Below are 20,545 nucleotides of genomic sequence, written 5' to 3'. Positions count from 1 at the left end.
ATTTTAACCAGCAGTGTAGCCAAAATAAATAAAACTGTCCTCGTCAACAGGAAGAACAGCTACACAGCTGAATGATACTGAGGAAAAAGAAATTCTTGTCAGTTCTTGACAGAGGGTGTATTTGGCAGGATTATTATTCTACACCCCAACTCATAAAGGCAGTTGAAATTAGATAAGTTTTAGCCAAATCAAAGTACTTCATTTGAATGTCCCGGATCCCCATCCCCAAATAAATATTTTCTTAATGACAGTTTGAAACTATACTGGTACTTGTAAATCACAAAACCACCTTGGTCATCGTTCAAAACCAACCCACTAAATTTTAACCACATCCGGCCATCATTCTGCACATCAAATCGTATCAGCCTGTAATTTCATTCTCCAAAGCTGACTTGGAGAAGGATTTACATATCAAAGTGGCTGGAACCATACAGTCAGTTAATGGGGCTAGCTGTAGGTCCAAGTAACCATTGAAGGACTTCGCTAATTATAGATAGAAATATTTTCATTGTCAATCAGTTTACCCGGTTTCAACTCAACTTAAAACTAAGAGTTACAAGCCCAACTCTCTGATGAAAATTCTCAAGCATCTTAAATGCCTTTTAGTCATTAATGGCGTGGAAAGAGTTGTTCTAGTTTTGTAATTGAAATACGAGAAGAAGTCTTAAATTCCTAACTATCATTGTTTAAACATACGTTCACATCTGGGCCATAAAAAATAGACCCACAAACACCTTCTGGCATAGATTTTTTACTTGGCTGATATATAATGAACATTACAAAGATATGGCACATTATAAGTATACACCTGATTTATCATATACCCCTCAAAGAAAAAAAAACTTCAAAAAAAATCAAATCAATTTTGAAATAATTGTGATCTATTTCTTCAAAATTAGTTTTTTTCCAACAAAAAAAGGATTGTGAGCTGTTATTTAAAATGTGATGCATTTTGAACTATGTCACGAGCGGAGATGGAAAAATTTAGCTATTAAGTAGATTATCTTTTAATACTGTTCACTTTGGCAGGAAAGATTATGATGCCAAGTGATGATGATTAAAAGGACTGTTTTATTTCAGTGATGATCTGAGTCAATTTTGGAGTTAGACCACTGCTTTCCTCGTAAACATGGTAAACTTTTGCATCATATGCAAAACGGTTCATATTTCTGTTAAACACAACATGATCGAGACATAATGTATGATCATATCACAGTTAAAAATTCAAACACTTATGGGTATATGATAAATGACTGAACTGACTGAAATATAGGAATATATACATTCTACCACTAGATTACATTTCTTCCCACAAAAATCTCATACAGCAGTATGCCAGTGTGATATGTACATTTCACTTTTAGATCTTCATTGTGACGCTCATGTTCAATCTTGACAAAACTAGAACTGTTTTTAGATAGCAAAGGACAACTCAAGACAGTATGCAAGACAGGGGATACAGATGATCACAGGATAGGACTTCATATGAGCAGCAAAACTGTTAATGACGTGTGGTTCAGCTAAACCGGTCTTTACGCAATCAAGATAGACACCGCTCCAAGTACTTCTGATTTTTATCAAAATTTTGTACAAGTAGGCCTTTAACCAGAACTCAAGTTTGATCTAAAAAACAAGAAGAAGTTCTTTAAAAACCATTTCTATTGCACCATCATTTTACACAAGATCATGCTCTGAAACAGCCGGGGAAACGGCACCATTTAACCAAAAGGGGAAAATGGTTACTTTGGAGAGATCATTCTCTGTGACTTTTATAAGTAGAGCCTTTTCCCCATGATCATCTGCAAGAAGTTTTCAAACCTACACAGTTATAGTAAGAAGTAGTGTTGAAAGCTCTGGTTAGACGATATTTGACCAACAGAAGGCAGCACAAGAATGGTTATTTAAATGGTATTGACCTGACCAATATTGCAACAAATGTCACATTATATGACATTGAAGAGTTAACTCTATCAAGTCCTTTGGAAAGAATAGATTATTTAGAAGAAGTGGCAAAGCTTTTATTAATATTCTTATTCAGAATCATCTATACTCGGACCAGACTCTTAACCGGCAACATGATACACAGATTCCTGATGTGTTAAGAAAATATGTTACTGGTCACTTTTCATAGCCCATAAGCTAGTTTGTAGGCAAAGCTGTCTGACCACTTCTCACTCAGGTCCAAGTAATTACCCCATTGAAAAAGTATATCTCTTATGCAAATCAAGACAGAGTCTCTGGACTGACAGTCCTGAGATTCTAAGATTGCAGGTGAAGGGGCATACACAATGCTCTTCAACCTTTGCCAAACGTGCTGCCATCTGCCATAATGCCGTCTGCCGGAAGTGATTATGGCAACTTGTTGGTGGTGCAATGAGCGACTTGGTGCTGGGGTTCACGCAAAAACAGGACTGGTCTGTGTAAAGGCATCAGGATGGCTGGGAAAGTGCTGGCTAGCCTATTTAAGCATCAACTGACGTTAAACCATAACAGGTTTAGTTACATCATATGATGTCACTATAGTAACTTTCAATTTTCATTACGACACATTTATACACTTTATACAGTCTAGCTGAAGTAGCTAGATTACCACAGAGAATCAGGTCGATGCCGTTATTTGATCAATTACAGCTCAAACCAGATATGAAGCTACATATATGAAGACACTGGAAGCATGGATGATTGCTAATCATAGCCTTCAGGAATTAAGATACTATAAGCTGGGAAACACAACAGATAAACTAAAGTTAACGTTGGCACTTATTCTGTCTTTTTAACTGGAAGACTACCATGGTTCATAAAAACACAAGAATCTCATAATAAGACATGAACAACCTCTAAACAACTTCCATTACAACCTTATTTGGAAGGGCAGTGTTCAAATACAGGAATCGTATGTAGCAGGCGTAAATTGAACGTCTTAACAATTTACACAAAGTGACATATTGCACTCAACACCAATTTATATCTTCTTTGTGCTAATAGATAATGAGATTCTTCCCATAACTACAAATGTTCCAAATTCAATTGATTTCATTGATTTTGATACATGAACCTAAAGATTAGTACAGCGAGGCACTGAATGTCCTTTTTTTGGAGCACATGACAATAATATTCCCTGGAAGAAAAGTTCCCCACCAGGAAGACAAACTGCATTGACCATCGCTAAAAATATTGGAAGAGATTATTGGGAAATTACTGGAGTCATCCCAATTTCATAGGAAGCTCGTATGAATCAGCACAAACCAGTTGTGCCAATATTGATTTGATCATAGCTGAAGGAGCCTGACGATCGAACTTTTTGCCTTCGCCAGGGTATCAAGCTATGCATGTTATCATACTGGTTCTCACGATTAGACATAGTAAAACTTATATCATTAATCACACTACATATATATCACTATCAATATTGAGTATTTCAGTTCACAAATCCAATGTTTGAACTTTGTTTTACTTGCCCACAAATTTAACTTTTCACCAAACATGAGATTTCACTTGTCTATTAGGAAACTGTCCTAGTGTTTGACTTGTTGCAAAAATGTAAAGCAAGAGACATTGACTTGATCATCTCATTGATAGATTTTGCCAGCCAGCAGCCCGAGCCCAAACATCCTGACCCCATCTGCTACAAGCCAAGCTAAGATGGAGAAAAATGCTAGGATCACTCTTTCTTGATAAGTTTAGGGTGAAAGGTATCTATGAGTTTAAATGGCATAAGAGCTTGCACCTTTTTCTTTGTCCCCCCGAGGAATTCCTTATACATGTCTGAGCGGAGGTATCGACTGTAACTGTCACTCTTCATCAAGTTGAAGATATGTTCCTGAAATGTAATGGTTTTGAAGTGCCATTAGATCATGACTGATTGATGACTGGACTTGTTGAGAAAATGCTCATTTATCTTAAAGACGATATCTTATTATGGCACAAATGGTACCTGTTTACAAATGCTGATCATACCAACAAATGTCACATCATAAGGCTCTAACAATTTCAACCAATTTGGGTCCATTTCAGTGTGCTGCACTTGGAACAGGTTTTGTTCAATTAAAAGAGATACGATTTCAGAAAGGAAGTCACACACACTGCAATGCCATACTACCCACCTCTGCCTCAGCAAAACAATATCTATCTGGGTTATTATGTACACGCTTTTTCACTATCTCAGCCACTCGACTATCCACATTTACAGGGTCATATGCCCCGGGAGCTAAAAATGCACTGGAATAGAAAAGCATAACATTATTACCTTAAAGAATAATGTCGTGACACGGGCAATATATGATATTGATAACCCAACCCTCTTCTGTTTATTAGTGAGGCTGTATTCAGTGTGCAGATACTTCCTCACTTTCCATGGCTAGTAAGCAATCATGTTTTGCCAACCTTTTATATGTTTGATGAATATCAAATGCTGGTGTAATTGACAAGCATATTCCAACTTATAACGGTCCGCAGAAATCTAAACTGCTTTATAGAGTTGTCATCCAGCTATAAGGACAACAATTTGTCTGACAAACCTGTATATTTCTTGGACTTTCTTGTGCACATTACTTTGAGATACACTTTTGAGCTCTTGACAGGCTTCCCAAAATCTGCAAAAATATATATAAAAGATTTACAGTAGATTTCCACATTTGTAGGTTGTACCCTTTGCTTCTTAGATTTGGCACTGATTAGGTGTACCAGGCTAGGGAAAGGAAGTCAAGCTTCTTCTGGCTTAGGCACTAGATCTAAGAAACGTCGGTTTTGCATCTCATTGTGGGATAAGGAGTTTGCTCAACAAAAAAGAGATGGCACAGCAGATGATCCTTCTGCGAGACTACAAAAAGTTACTTAGATCAAACTAGCAATCATTACTTGCATCACTCTGCATTCGACTCCAGGAAGTCCGTCGACAGCTTCAAGCAGTTTCCTTTGGAAAATCTCAGACTTCTCAGAGTTCAATCCAAAAGGCAGCCGCTTCCAGCGGAAACGACCGAAGAGGTCTGAAAGGTGGTGAGGAGGCTAGACTCCTCATCAAGTTCCACCTGCCAATAGCCTGAAGATAAATCAAGCTTAGAGAACACCTCGGACTCCGCCATGTTGTGGAGTTTGTCTTCCAATAAAGGTAGTTGGAAATGTTCACATTTTAGTGCACGATTGAGTGGTCTCGGATCGAGACAAATACGCAGCTCCCCAGATTTCTTCTCAGCTAGGACCAGTAGGCTAACCCAGGGAGTAGGTTCGGAGCAAGGTTCCTTTAGCAGTCACCATGTTTCGTTAATAAGGTATGGAGAAGGGAGAGTCTAAATCTACCACTAAACTTTGGTCATCTTTATTAGAGCCATATGCAATACTATAATGATCATAAATAAAACTGCACTGACCTGTTCCTCTCGGGATGTGAAGACATATTCACATAACATCCTTCCTCTTTATAATGAAAAGAATTACTGGTACGAGTCCAAGAGTATTTACTATTAGCAAGAGGAAGATTAAAGAAAACTTTAAAACGAAGACATAACTACAAAACAAACACAGGGATAGAACCATAAGGATATGCACGCAACTAATGATATTGATAACACGCATACACAACTTTGGTAACAGAAGTCCTCTAAAAAGCGCAGAATGACTAATCATGATATTGAGCGTCACAAATTACAATTCTAAACGGACCACAGGTTTTATGATTCTACCAGAACACGTAGTACCTACACTTGGGGATTGAGTTACACTTTGTTCAGTATTCGCCTTAGCCGGCGTGTCATTACTCACATTAACAAATTCTATTCAACCAGTTTCAGGAAGTGGTGCGCAAGATAACGTGCGGAATAGAGGTTCCAGGCTTTTAGGCTAGATTGATCCGATACTTTTGAGTCCTTAGAAGGAGTGACTGTAGCCGCCTAGGTGCTTTTCAGAGAGGTGTCGTGATGATTAAGATGAGTGGCTTGTGGTTTGTTACCACATCTACCTCGCGGCATAATGATGGAATTTGTCCAAGCCAAAAACATCTCTTTCTCAATTTGGGCCCAGCGCTGTTCAGTCTCAGTAAGCGATCTACTCGCATAAGCGATTGGGCGGCCGTTTTGGAGCAGGACAGATCCAACGCCATGCTCACAAGCATCGTTTTCTAGGTGTTCCTTGGTTTGGTCGTAGAATGATAGGACAGGCGCTCGAGTGACAAGACGCTTTACAGTATCGAACGCAGTTCGTTGTGTCTGCGACCAGGCAAACGGCACATCTCCTTTTGTGAGATTGTGCATCTGACTGAGGTGTCGTCAACTCAGTCAGATTAGGGAGAAATCTTGCAAGATAGTTCGCCACACCTAGGAAACGTCGCAATTCCTCTAAGTTAGTAGGAGCAGGCATGCCCCTGACAGCATGAATTTTCTTAGGATCGGCCTGGAGACCACGTTCAGTAATCACATGTACCATGAAAGTTATCTCTGATAACCGCAGTTCAAGCTTTGCGATGTTCAGTTTGATCCCTTTCTGTTGACATCGTTGTAGGAAGCTTCCAAGTTGTGATCATGTTCATCAACGTTCCTTCCATGAATGATGACGACATCAGCAATGCATTCGACTCCAGGAAACCTGTCGATAGCTTCAAACAGTTTCCTTTCCTTTGGAAAATCTCAGACTTCTCAGAGTTCAATTCAAAAGGCAGCCGCTTCCAGCGGAAACAACCGAAGGGAGTCTGAAAGGTGGTGAGAAGGCTAGACTCCTCATCAAGTTCCACCTGCCAATAGCCTGAAGATAAATCAAGCTTAGAGAAGACCTCCGACACCGCCATGTTGTTGAGTTTGTCTTCCAATATAGGTAGTTGGGAATGTTCACGTTTTAGTGCACAATTGTGTAGTCTTGCATCAAGACATATATGCAGCTCCCCAGATTTCTTCTCAGCTAGGACCAGTTGGCTAACCCAGGGAGTAGGTTCGGAGCAAGGTTCCTTTAAGCTGTCACCATGTTTCGTTAATAAGGTATGGAGAAGGATCTAAATCTACCACTAAGCTTTGGTCATCTTTATTAGAGCCACATGCAATACTACAACGATCATAAATAAAACTGCACTAACCTGTTGCTCTCGGGCCATGAAGACACATTCACGTAACATCGTATCAGCGTGTCAAGAATAAAATTTATAAGATCTCTGCAAACTTACTTGAGATTTTCACCACTAAATTCTTTATCTAAAAATTTAGAGAATTGATCCCGGCCTGCCGGATCTTTCAGCAGTTCAAATACGGAGAAAGCCCATCGTTTTACTCGACGCTGAGGAACATCTTTCCTGAAAGGTTTGAGACAAAAAAGCATTCGATTCATTGATTTGGAACAGAAATTATATCCAAACACAAAGTAATCTACCACTGTGCAACTTTCTCATTATGAAGAGGATGACCTTTTCTCCATCAAAACTGAGGGTAGGATGGGCTCACCAGGACTATCATTGAATGAAGAGAAGGTAGAAGGTACATTTTTGCAGCACACCAAAATGTGCTTTTGATGATTTATTACATGAAAAGGACACTTCGGCAGCATTGTACATTTGCAATCATACTGTTGTAGACTGTAGAACGATGCTGGGTTGATCATACTCACAAATTTTTCTCTTGCTCCCAAAAGTCAACACTCTCTGTTAGCCAAGGATTAGAAGGTTCTACTGGCGTTAGAAAGGGATCAAACTCTGCATACTGCTCAAAGTAGGAGATAAAGCTGGAAAGGCAAAACAGGAAAGGGTCAAAATTGAATGGGTAATTGATGCGCAACACCAGCTTGAATGAGAAACTGTTGCACAACACTCAGATTGAAAGGTAATTGATGCAAAACTCTGGTGTGAATGGGTAACTGATGGGCAAACACTTGGATTGAATGGATAAATGATGTGCAATTTGGGCTTGAATGGGTAATGCATGTGTAACTTAAGCTTGAATACATGTAATGGATGTGCCACACCAGTTTCAACGGGTAAACGTTGCTTTAAGGTAAGAAAATGAGGGACAAGACTAAAAAAGCTTATGTGGGGATCACAGTGCAATTCATTAGGGTAGGCCCTTAATTGATGAGCAGTGAATAGTTGATGTTAATTACCAGATAAAAATACTCAGTTCACTGCAGGGGAAGGGGTACAAATAGGTGGGTTCAAAGGGGAAAACACAAACTATATAGATACTCACCATTCTGCTACTTTTGATACTTTTACTCTTCTTCTTTCTAGATTTTGCCTGGAAGCTTCAACCTATAGAAGAGAAGAAAGTTAACACTGCATCCAATCAAACAACCTAAGAAATCATCAAAATCATCATTGTTACCGGTAATTTATAAACACTCTGAAAAATGCCGTTGAAAGGTTATACAAGGATTTTGATAGCTCCAACACAGTCCCTGCTATACAGAAACTCTATAGCGAGCAATTTCTTACAAAACTCCCCTGTAGCAATGAAGCTGCTACTGATGATGGCACATTAAATGGTTTACAATAAAGTCCATGGCGATAAATGATTAAGCTTGAGCTGATGTGTTGGACTATTTTGTGCTTACAAAATGTAGAATGATGGAAGAAATGAAGAATACCACATGTAATTGAAATGGTGAATGATAAAGAGGAGTGTAGAATGAATGATAAAACTTGGATCTATGTAGTAATATGGCAAATGATAAAAACAACAGTGTACTAAAATTGGCGATGATAAAACTATGCTGCATTAAAATGGTGAAAGATAAACCTAAAAGGCACTAAATGGTCAATGATACAACTAAATCAATGCACTTGGTACTATAATCTATGGTAATAAAGGAACATAGCTGAGTTGCACTACAATGGCAAAAAAGTACAAAGTGATCAAATGGATGGCGTGATATAACAGCAAATGGACAAATTGCTGATAAGGTGCAAAAAATGGTATATTTCACCATTTTAGAGCACCCAATCAACAACATGTTCACTTTTGTTAAAACACTCAATGATGGGTTCCCCTAAAATGGTGAATGGCAAAACGAGTTATATGAGGTGCGCTATAAAAATCATGAAACCAAAAGAACTGATGCAGATGAGCAAAGAAACTGCTTGAAATTGGGCGTACTAGAATGATACTATAAAGCACACTCCATAAATGTGTACATGTTGACAAGCTATGAAAACATCAAATACCTTGTCTAGTAATTCCTTTAAAGAGGAGCACAAAGATGAAGTTATATTAGGCCCAAGATACTTTAAAAGGCATGGCTTATTGAACGAAAAGGAAAGTTTAGGAGTTCTTCTTTTGCTGAATAAACAAAGCTGAAACTGGGCTTTGTGACAATGAAGTCTAGCTGTGTCAAAACACCATCAACATTTAGCATAGCACCAACAATTTCTAACCCACTGGTGCGGCCAGCATGATGACACTTTATGGATGTCTTGTGAACTAACTCCATGTGCTTTAAGGCCCTACACTAATGATGTTACAAGGAACTCCACGAGGTAGCATTAAAGGCTTTCTGAACCTACAATTATATCTCCTGCTGATAATTCAACTTACATCTTTCCTCATTGAGTCGGCTGGATTTCTTAAATCAGCTTCTGATACACTAGGACTAATTCTCCCCCCTGGAACCTGATAGCTTGGCTGAAAACAAGCAAAGTATTCAATATATCATTTAGCAAAAGAATCATGAACAAGAGAGTCAGATGAGTCCAAGGAACTGTGAAGCCTTTATATATGTTGGCGGCACAAGATTTTTAATTCTGAAAGCCGAGCTGTTGAATCGTAAGGCATCACTGGTCTTATTCGATAGGGCACTTTTAGAGCTACATGTGCATATTTGTTCCATGCTTTCTTTTGATTTCTAGACTGGGAATGATATTTTTAATACCGGGGCTCAGTAGGGGGCACTTAGGTGTTCAATTAATAGTTCTTTAATAGTTCAAGTTGCTCTCTAATGCATTGTTTTCCAGCCGATAATCTCAGTATACACTACATGAATTTTACTTAAACAGAAAATCTATTTCATGCAGCAATCGAAGAGCTAAAATATTTCATCTATATCACACAAAAAAAGAAGTTATTGAAATAAGGATTAAATCATATATTTTCTAGCAACAAGACTTCAGACTAACCTTGGTTGTTTTGAGTGGTTTGTTCATTTTGCATGCTTTCTTTATATCGACTTCTGTCGTATTCACGCACCCAGGCTGAAAGGAAAACGAAGTGAGGGATTTCTTTATATCTACTTCAGCCGTATTAACACTCCCGGGCTGAAAGGAAAGGGAGGGATTATAAGGTCTAAGGTTGGTTAATATCACAATGACTTCTACTTTCTAGCTATTGACCATCCATACAGTACTCATGTGCATCATATCAAAACAAAATAACAACTTAAAGTTACGCATGCACTATATATGATCATGCAATTCAATAATGCAAAAGTTCTTTCTCACTAATATCATCAGCACTAATTTCTGACAGGTAGATTAATAGTTTTGGCTAATGATAAAAATGCTAGATCTTTTCTAATTCTACATTCATGCTTGTAGGAGGCCCGTTCAGGGTGTGTACTTGATGGATGGTCACAAGATTAATGACAATTAGTGAGACAATGACAACACAAAAAATGACTGTGACTATGATCTAACTATTAGGCTAAACATCAACTCAAATGGATGTTTAGAGGCAGAAAGCCTGAACGAGTCCGCAATCACTTTAATCTTCAATCCTCTATATTCTTCGGATAAATAATCAAGAGGCAAAATCAGGAATTTTTAGAATATACTTGTTAGGGTTAATACATAATCCTGGTATAGAATGTAAATAAACAAACAATCAGTTAATGTCTATATTCCATCAATTCATTACTGAAATGACAGTCGTAGGTCTGATGTTGCAGAGCCATGAGTGACCAATTGTTTATCTTGAAGACACTTACTACTGGTCTGTGTACATCCCAGAATGCCCTTTCTTGGCTATCCAAAACCTTCCGTTCTAATTTGTCTCTTTTTTTGTCAACTCTGAAACAGAAATTTAAAGCCATGAAGTCACATTTAAATCTTGGAAGTGTTCTTATCTTGCTTTACAATGTACACATCAAATGCCATTTCATACACTGTGAAAACACTGCATCCCGTCTCAAGAACACAGCTATGTAATAAAAGCAGGGTCAAATTTTTAATTAAATGAGATTTTTTACAATTTTAATGAAGCCTTTTTCACGGATTCTTGGTCACTCCAAAGCACTGCTGCTGACAAAGGCTCATTGTTTAGCTGCACAGAGTGACAACCTTTTTGCCAAATGAGGGCCCATGGTTTCCGAATGGGAATTCCACATACTTAGCCTGTGCTTCTGCCTGCATGAATATTAATTCCCATTTCCTAGAAAACATCTTTTGTAGTCGTGCTAAGTTTTCAGCTTCGTAATCGGCCAGTTCTAACCGTTGCTTGTTTTGCATTGTTCTCTTGCATAAATATACAGCTGAAATCAGAAAAGACAATTTTCTTAATCAAGATAAGGTCCCATTTCATCCCCTTTTACTGGATGACAAATACCCCATACTGCACATCCAAAATCTTTCAAACCCCATATAGCACTGCCATTCTACTGCAAATTAGAGGAACTTTACTGATTTTCATGACAACAAATTTTCATTGGAAAAGAAAAAGCTATCAGCAGCCATGTATAACAACAAACGATGACAATCATGTTAAGGATAATGATGATCTATATCAACAAACGATCTGGCTTGAAGATGGCAAGGTTGACCTCCAGATACACCAGTTCATATATTACTGCACAGATGGCAGCATCCTCAAAGATGTAGACTGCAAGGTGGTGGCCACCATGCTCTAATTATGAAGGATGGCTATTAAAGACGCTGCTTTTCCTTCCTTGCTAATTTTCAGGAGCAATCATAAACATCAATAAAAAACCTCCCTCAGAAGCAAGTTTCATAAATTTTTTCATCCGTCAGATAATTAACAGGGTACCGGTACATATAATTGTATGTTATGAAAAGCTGCTGTCGATGTGACAATCTGGTCCCCATGCCCAGGATAGATTTAAGTGCACTATAAAAAGGCTTTTTGTTAGGCGAGGCCAGCTACTTTAATTGTGACATACATGTAGTGACATTTGCGGTCATATAATCTCATTTGTGATGAAGATGGTCACAGCTGCTAGGAAAGCACCACGCCAATCATTAAGGGTCAAATTACAATGAAGATGGCCATTGTACCATTTGAACACATTGATTATAGAACAGCTAAATGAAGGACTCGACCCCAGGCCGAAAGAGTTGGAAAAGAACTGGTTCACAGGTGGTGTTTCGTTCCAATATTTTCCCAGTATATACTTACCATAGTCAGTATTTTCTGGTTCACCACACCGTGATGGCCAAAAACAAGGTGTCTGAAAAGAAAAGTAAATAGATGTTAACCAACTTCTTCACAGTGGACCATTCTCCAAGACAGAATTGGGTGAATGCATGTTCCTTGAAATTTTCTTCATTTCTACACGTACAAAATCAATGGTTGCTACCATAAAGATAAATCGGGTTACACCCAAAGACTGTAGCAAACTGCAGGAAAATCTCATTAAGACACTTGAACACCTAATTAAGAAAAAGTGCACATCAAGGTTCTTGAGGATCAATTAGTCAAAAAACTGTGTCAGTTAAAGGCGGGTCGTAATTAGATTCATAGATTTCCGAAGTCACACTCCAAGACGCAAGTCAAAAATATAAATAGTTTTTTTCGATTGCTCCAATGAAGCCTGTGGGGATTCGCTAATGATCGCTAAATATAGAATATTGATAAGAAATCTCAGACCAATAATAATAAAGGATATGGTCACAGAAGTTCACCATTTTGATGAACATTGGGCAGCATGGCCTTGTAGTTGAGGTGTAGGATTTGAATTGTGATCTGAAGTTTGGGGTTTGATTCACAACATTGACACACACCGCATATGACTGGGTTTGATTTGTGATGTTTTACTTGCCCTTGCCTCTGCCAAAGACAGGCAAATGATACCATTTAACAGAATACATCGCTGACTAGTATAGTATATTCGATACCTTTTCCCGCCTAAATAGAATCAATGCAAATACCCAGCTCAACAGGTACTCACAAGAGCAAAAAATCAGAAGAACAGACCAAGAATTCGCATTTCTCAGAAAATATCCAATCTACCTTACATGTACCAAATGAATCTTGAGTACATGTATAGTCAAGCTTTAATGAATTCATGCACCACTTACCTGGAATCTGTAATAGGTATTATCGTTTTTTACAGTAAGTACATGATCCTCAATAGGGAAGAAATAGCCATGGCTAGCCATCAGGTGGGCAAGGTGGAGTGCCTCCGCTGGAAAAGGAAACATAAAAGTTAGTTTGTAGAAGTTTTAACTGGGGTAGCTTGGCCAGCCATCGATGATCAGATGGGCAAAGTAAATTGCCTCCGCTGGAAATAGGAAATTTGTATGGAAAGACAGGAATGGAAGGAAGAAGACTGTCACTAATAGAGGTATAATGTTCAACTCCCTAGACATATAGAAAGGTCCCGATGAAAGATATAACCTTGGAGATAAGTCTGAACAATATCAACAAGGAATATTAATTGTCATGGCATGAGTATTCTGCATGACTACAGCCCATCAGTAAGCACGCCAGCCAAAGGTTACTGACCGACCTTACATTCGATTTCTATACAACGTAATTTATCTCCAGATGTTCTTAAAGTCATTAATCATGATTATCTGTGCATGTGATCACCATATACAAGGCAAATGTACCACTTAGATTTACATGTACTTGTAAATTCAAAGAGGAGACCCCCGGACCCCCCCCCCCCCCCCCGACCAAAAAGCTATCTGCAGGCCTGAAGTAGCGACGGTTGCATTATTGACAAATGATAATAACACAACAGTCATGGATGAAAATTAATCATGGACCATCAAAATAGAGAATTAATATTAATGGGACTTTAAAATTAGATGTTTCATCAATATTTTCAACAAGGTTATATCGATGTTATTGGCTATATGCTTGTATATGAGCCAGATATGGCTAATCTTGTGACCACATGAACGTTTGATTCAGAAAAAAAAGATCTACGGAACTCTGCAACAAACAAGTGATTGTTGTCAGCTTAGCAACTCCCATAGCAGTCCATAGTCTATCAAAAATTGACTAGCATATACAAATTGAAGCTATTACTCTCAGGTAACCCTCACTCAAATAGGGCACCTAGTTCAGAGAGCTTCCCTTATTCAGAGATCTTCCTTAGTTCAGAGATCTTCACAATCGGGGTCCCATTTTTAAAGGAAAGTATCCAATTCACCACCAAGTATAGCTATTTGATTGTAAACTTTTCCAAAAATAGCTCATGCCTAAAGGGCACATATAGTGAGGGGGTAGGGTAATTCTGATGTCCATAAAAGCAAATGACGTCTGTATTAGTCACACAACTTTGTAGAACCGTATCTAAGTAGATACCATGGAATCAATCAGCAAAGGTAACACACCGTAGACAAGAAAACCCCAAATGACAACATTTTGTCATAAAGATCACAGGTTATGGCATGCTTCATCAGCACAAAGCAACTAGGATATGTGGGTTGGACGCGGAGCATGTTGAGGTACCAACCAAATAGATTTCCCACCCAGTCCAATGGGGAAAAACCTGTAAATCGCCAAATGGAAAACTCGCATAAAACCTTCACCAGGTTATCTTTACAAACAGAGATCAGATCTAAAGATGCCAAGAAAACATCTCGAGGGAATAATCTCCTAATTCAGGTGGTAAAAGTGTGCAAGCCTGCTGCTGTAAGCTTAAAGTTTCTTGTGGTCTCTTCTCTACAATGCCGCTCCAGCCAATACACTGATGTTCTTTGGCTCTATTTCGCGCGAAAACAGACTTCAAACATGTTCCCCACATAAAGGCAAGTATTTGGACCAAGAGACCTACAGGGAAATTCTCACTACATGGCCAAACATTGTACTTGCTATGGATGACCCTACATTCATCCCTTCCGCCTTGAGCCTGAATAAAGACCAGTCATCAATCCTCCTCTGCAACAGCAAAGGAAAATGACAAAGAAATCAATTTCTAATTAGTGCAAAAATCCAAATGTTCACATCTGTCGTTATTGAACTATTGATCCAAGGCTGGGATCTAGAAGCTCTGATTGGGCTTCAGAAGCCTTGAGTTACATCACCCAGGAGATTAGGTTTACAAACAGCTGCAGAACGTGTGATACTCCTGCAGTCAAGTCAGTTTAGTCACTTGGGGACCAATTTTCCTCACTTTGTCTCAGAAGGTGGTTTGTATAGAATGAAATAGATATCCGAAATAAATATTCAGATGAGCTCACATTGTTATATTTTAGATATTCAAGATTATCATTAATATTCTAAGACACATTTAGGTTTGCTCCTAGTAGGAGATTTGTTTGAAATGCTTCAACTGCAGACGAAATTGCTTCTTTAAAGGAGGTTTCACTATTCATTCTTGGATAATGCTACTCCCTGTCTGAAGCAGCTATTATGAACAGTCTATCACAACTGATGCAATTAGTCCTAAACATTTTTGTAACTGGATACAAACCTCAGTAAGATGAGGCAAATTTGATTGGCTTGTACTTAAAATTCTCATGTGACATTTATAAGGGATCAATGAACAAAGAAGAGTCGATGAAAATCAACAAATATAAATGGAGAACGCCCAACACTTTCAGATAATAACGTATTTTTTTAAGAAGAGAAAATCTTTGGGATGAGAAGCCTACCTTTGGGGCTTGGTTGAGGGCTGGGTTGGGTTGAATAAAGTAATAAAACAAATATTTGTAGCCCAGAGTGTTTGCGGCTTGTGCATGTGAATATTCAATATCCCACAACCACATCATTGCATTCCCAGTTCCGTGTCGAGCTGAACGATAAGAAGCAGTGGGTTACCGCAACTAATCAAAGCGCAGACACAGCAAGATGTGAAGTAATTAGCATGTGATGACTTTCACTTCTATATTGTTGATAATCAGTAATATCGATATCATAACACATTGAAAACATGCAGATCAATGCATTGCGAAGACTTGGTCTGCAATGTCTAGCTTGTATAGAAGATGGGTTCCCAAGGAGGGATGGGAACTGGAGCGTGCTATTTGGGAAGAGAGGGACATGGGCAAATCAATAGAAGACCTGGGTCAGAACTTACTTTGGTCTTCAACATCTAAGTTTTTCATCATCCAAGTTACCAGTTCTGTACCTGAAAGGAAATAAGAATGGGTCAGTTGAGGAAATCCGACAGAAGGGGGTCACCCCATATCTTAGCTTTTGCTTTTGGAATTGGGCACTTTAAAACACGCCAAGACAGTAAAAACAACAGACACTGCCTGCAAGTGCAAAAATGTTTGTTATATTCGTTAAATAATTTCATAATTTGAGAAACCTGTTACAATGGAACAATGCACCAGCATGTACATGACTAGGAGGAAACTTGAGCAGTGAAATCACGCAATCGAAAAGAACATATGATTGAAAAGCAGCATAAAACATTCAAGGGATGATATCGTATCTTAGGTAATCGCGTGCAGTGGTTGATGCTGTTAAAACATCTGCTTCACCTCGTTTATATTCATGAATGTTGAGAACACTTACCAGTAAAAACACTTGGAACTTTAGATATGAAATTTTTGACAGTTTTGACTGGCACACCCGACTGTTCATCCTGCATTCTTTCCACTATCTGCTCCATCTGCAAATACATAAACAAGGCAGAAATATAAAATTTGGGCAATATCCCTTACATCCCGGTGCCCAGACCATGCAAACATTCCAAAACTGCAAATTAAGCCCTTCAACGCGAATACAGGGCCTATGGCCACGATTGATCGTGGCCACGTCACCGCAATAGCACCTCCCGACAAAGCAACCAAGCATGTGGTATACTCAATGCATCTTCTCACATACCAAGCTTGGCATCGCCTATACAGCCAATTTGATCAGTTTGATTATGAATTTCATCTCCTGATTTCCAACCTTGCTAACATGACTACCCCAGTAATGTGACCCTTGTGAGCATGGAAAACACTGTCACTATAACGCCTTTCCCATAAAACAATATGATAACATCCTACTCATTGATAGGAGACCCAATTGAGAAGTCAGGCTCACATACTTAATCCTTGTACAACAGCCGACAAGTTGATGCCATGGCAACAGTATTCTTGTCTGAAATATGCCAAAACTTAACACAACCAGTATCTCGGGTATGCGGTGAAGTTCTAATGATGAAGGGACCATAAGGAGCATTATCTGCCTGATAATCTCCCTATAAAATATTGCTTTTTCATCATTTCAAACATGTCAAAAAGCAAATAATGATCAATCCTTTGCTAAACATGCTAAAGTACAACAATATAATTATTCAAATAGTTCTCTGATAGGTCGAGGTCCGCATTAGCTCGAAGACATTTGAAACTATTTAAAGAATGAGGCTACTTTGGGAAAATTTCCGAAAACATATTGCATGCTAAAATTGCTATACAGTCAATCCTGACACAAACGGTGTGCCAACAGAAATTAATTGCTGTTGAAGAAATTTTCCATGAAAATTTAATATTCTTTCAGCACATCGAGTGTAATAATAAGAGACATCTGATCCTCTCTCCATCTAAAGTGATATCAATATAGTATAAATGAAAGGCTGCCTGTAATGAGCAGTCAAGATCGTAAACAGAAGTGATCAAACAAAGTGACAGACAGTTCATAAGAATTTGATTCTAGATGTTCGCTTCCCCAGAGCACGCCCAAGAGCCCTACGCTACTAATACCCAGCACTACAGCCCACTTGAGAAGAATGGAGAACCAGCAAGCCAAGACCTGACCAAATGATTTCCTGAATCCATCAGCGCAAGACGAGATGATAAGGTTCATGTCCGCCTCGGGCACATCATATAGTCATCTATACAAGGCTATATATACACTGTATTGGTATTGCCACCAATCGAATGGTACTGTTCTAGCTGGCGGGGAACGGTAATAAGGCAAAGCAATGCGAGATAAATGGTACAAACGTCTTGCAAAATGTTCAATCAAATGTTTGTATTCTCGCTTATCATACATCTATGTCCCTTTATCAAATTGCATGGTATCGCCAGCAGTGGAATGTAGCCTGCGGTATAAAAAGGAAACAATTTTTAAGAGGGAGAAGGCCTTCACTACTATTGACAAACAGCTAAAAGGCGATCAGTAGCATAATGGTTGAGTAGGCAGTAGGGCTTAGGGACCAGAAGACTATGGGCCCTACCTAACTCTCAAAAGGGACCATCACTGTTTAGTCATCGTCCTTGAGCAAGACACTTTTATAGCAGGACACCCTCCCCATTGTAAGGACAATAATTTTCATTCCAAATTGATCATCTTCATTGAATTTGATCTTTGCAAGGACACCTCTCTATAAAAGACAGCATTCGGCAGTCTCAAGACCGCCCTTGATACTAAAGCAGCGCCATCTGATGAGTTATCGTCAAATTGCATGTCATTTATGTCCGTGGAGGCTTCATCCGGCAGACATGTGCAAACACTACAAGATGAGGTTATATATGGTCGCAGACTACAGGTGCTTCAGACACATTTGTATTGTATTGACCAAACAATAATCTTTACATCACTATTTTGCTGTATTCCGCAGATGATGTTGATTTTTGTTTCAGCTCAATTGACTGGGAGAATTTTTTTTTGAAAAGAGCAAGATTTTCAATCTAAATGTTTTTTTCCTCAAACCAGATTTTAGCTGCACACTTTTGATCAATTGAAATCAGTTAATGACTCTTTTGATGTAGAGAAGAGCACATTTTGGCAGGTCAGTGTAATCTTTTAGGTCCTCGATCCTCACCGGTGCTGTTACGATACAATGTACCAAAGCAGTACACTTCGTTTTAGAACAATGCGTGCCTTGAGGGTTTGGATGCGTAACTGCACATGATTTTGTCCCCTGCCTCACTTTCGAACATTATGAACTGAGGTTTTGACTTTCCGACTCCACATGAACAGCATGATCTTGCCTTTTTTTATTTTTTATTTCCTGATGTTGACCTGCCAAAACATCATGTCATGTTAAGTATTATCTTTTTGGAATTGTATGATAGACACAAGAATGATGGTACTTAACTGATTGAAACACTTCAAGTACAACTTGTATCATGTACATGTATGACAACACGTGAGCTATAAACATGTTAAACATGACAAACCAAGACTGCATTCCTGAGAACAGAATATAAAGGGTGATACCACATTTTTTAACCACGAACCGTTACGTGAAATAAAGAAGCTGCACCACAGTTGCTAATGGACAGCTATAATGATGATGACACTCTATCGATCTTGTCAGCCCACTGTACTGCAGCGACAGCAAGCTAATTACATAAATGTTTTGAATAATTACACATGACATGACTCGATAACATGCCGATTTATTGACAGAATATCTACGTTTGTTGGGAATTGTTCCAAATGCAAACAGATGACATGCACTTTTATCAAAAGGAAGGTATTATTAGATTTTATCTGATGACAAGACAACGACCGATAATAGATTTAATTTGATTTGTCAGGCACCCTTAACACATTCTGTGCAATCATGCCAATTTGTGTCGAAACCTGTGCAGCTAGAATGCTTTTGGGACCAAGTACAGTTATTTTACTTTCAGACAGGCTTTGGTCGTTTTGGTTATGGTTGCCTAACCATGATAGATAACTTATAAGATGCCGCCTCTTTTTATGATGAACCATCTGATGTCGAATCCGATCTGACCTTTCTTGTGGGCCACAAGCATGAAGGAGGAGTTTACTGAGAAAAGATCAAAGAGGCCCCAATGAGGAGTGGGTTATATACCCATGACAAATATACAGCAAAGAAGAAAAGAGCCCATTGTAATGATGAGACAGCCATAGAGAGTCAACGTCGTGTATCTCTCACAAGACAGCCCACCCCCACAACGTTCATCTGATATCAAACTAATACTCCAAAGTACACGTATCTCAGCTCTGTGGATCTGATCTGTAAGAAAGGGCACGGGAGCAACCTTTGGCCTTTTTCAAGCTAAATGAGATTATTACCAATTTTCATATCACAGCATTGTGAGAATCTCACCGTTTCAGTTATACTATGCCCCCTCCACATTGGGGTATGTATTGATTTGCAAGGTATTAAACTTTTAGCCTTTCTCATGGAAATTTGTCACAGAAGTCATCCTTTGCCAAATATTAACCCCATAAGGACACTTACCCTAACACTAACAGCAGTCACCCTTATGGGATTGAGAAACTTGCTGTTGATCCCAATGACATACAACCAGACCACACTTATTTTATATTTCTATGATAACACTCATCACATGCTGAGCAAATTAGGAAGAGCCAAGCTTTCCAAAATTTAAGTCACTTGTCACCAAAAACATATATGTACAATACATGCATCAAATACCCTTGACAAGATACCTACAGACAGGCGACTGCAGCTACATTCATGTTAGGTTATCCATAGAAATCAGAATCAACTCCCAAACCCCCACCTCCCACATAAGCCCCAT

General features: G+C 38.7%; 1 protein-coding gene across 15 annotated transcripts in view; it reads right to left on the bottom strand.

The window, feature by feature from the left end:
• LOC135484241 (regulator of G-protein signaling 7-like) overlaps window positions 1-20,545 on the bottom strand; it is a 50,868-nt gene that overhangs the window by 17,726 nt on the left and 12,597 nt on the right. For 10 of the 15 annotated variants that reach the window (XR_010446437.1, XR_010446436.1, XM_064765535.1 and 7 more), the window contains 16 exons: window positions 16,608-16,704; window positions 16,165-16,215; window positions 13,211-13,317; window positions 12,309-12,360; window positions 11,286-11,427; window positions 10,885-10,966; window positions 10,079-10,216; window positions 9,501-9,587; window positions 9,131-9,145; window positions 8,157-8,218; window positions 7,582-7,695; window positions 7,145-7,270; window positions 5,367-5,456; window positions 4,518-4,592; window positions 4,104-4,218; window positions 3,728-3,820 (listed from right to left, as the gene is read on the bottom strand). Coding sequence is in view for 13 of the 15 variants with exons in the window: in XM_064765535.1 (XP_064621605.1) it covers window positions 3,728-3,820; window positions 4,104-4,218; window positions 4,518-4,592; window positions 5,367-5,456; window positions 7,145-7,270; window positions 7,582-7,695; window positions 8,157-8,218; window positions 9,131-9,145; window positions 9,501-9,587; window positions 10,079-10,216; window positions 10,885-10,966; window positions 11,286-11,427; window positions 12,309-12,360; window positions 13,211-13,317; window positions 16,165-16,215; window positions 16,608-16,704 (1,446 nt within the window). In the remaining 2 variants the exon portion in view is untranslated. The remainder of the gene's footprint in view (window positions 1-3,727; window positions 3,821-4,103; window positions 4,219-4,517; window positions 4,593-5,366; window positions 5,457-7,144; window positions 7,271-7,581; window positions 7,696-8,156; window positions 8,219-9,130; window positions 9,146-9,500; window positions 9,588-10,078; window positions 10,217-10,884; window positions 10,967-11,285; window positions 11,428-12,308; window positions 12,361-13,210; window positions 13,318-16,164; window positions 16,216-16,607; window positions 16,705-20,545) is intronic. The other 5 variants (XM_064765541.1, XM_064765542.1, XM_064765538.1 and 2 more) reach the window with 5 other exon arrangements.

This window comes from Lineus longissimus, chromosome 3 (genome assembly GCF_910592395.1).
Source record: "Lineus longissimus chromosome 3, tnLinLong1.2, whole genome shotgun sequence".
In the NCBI taxonomy this organism is placed as follows: domain Eukaryota; kingdom Metazoa; phylum Nemertea; class Pilidiophora; order Heteronemertea; family Lineidae; genus Lineus; species Lineus longissimus.
This window is presented reverse-complemented; position numbering and strand designations above follow the sequence as displayed.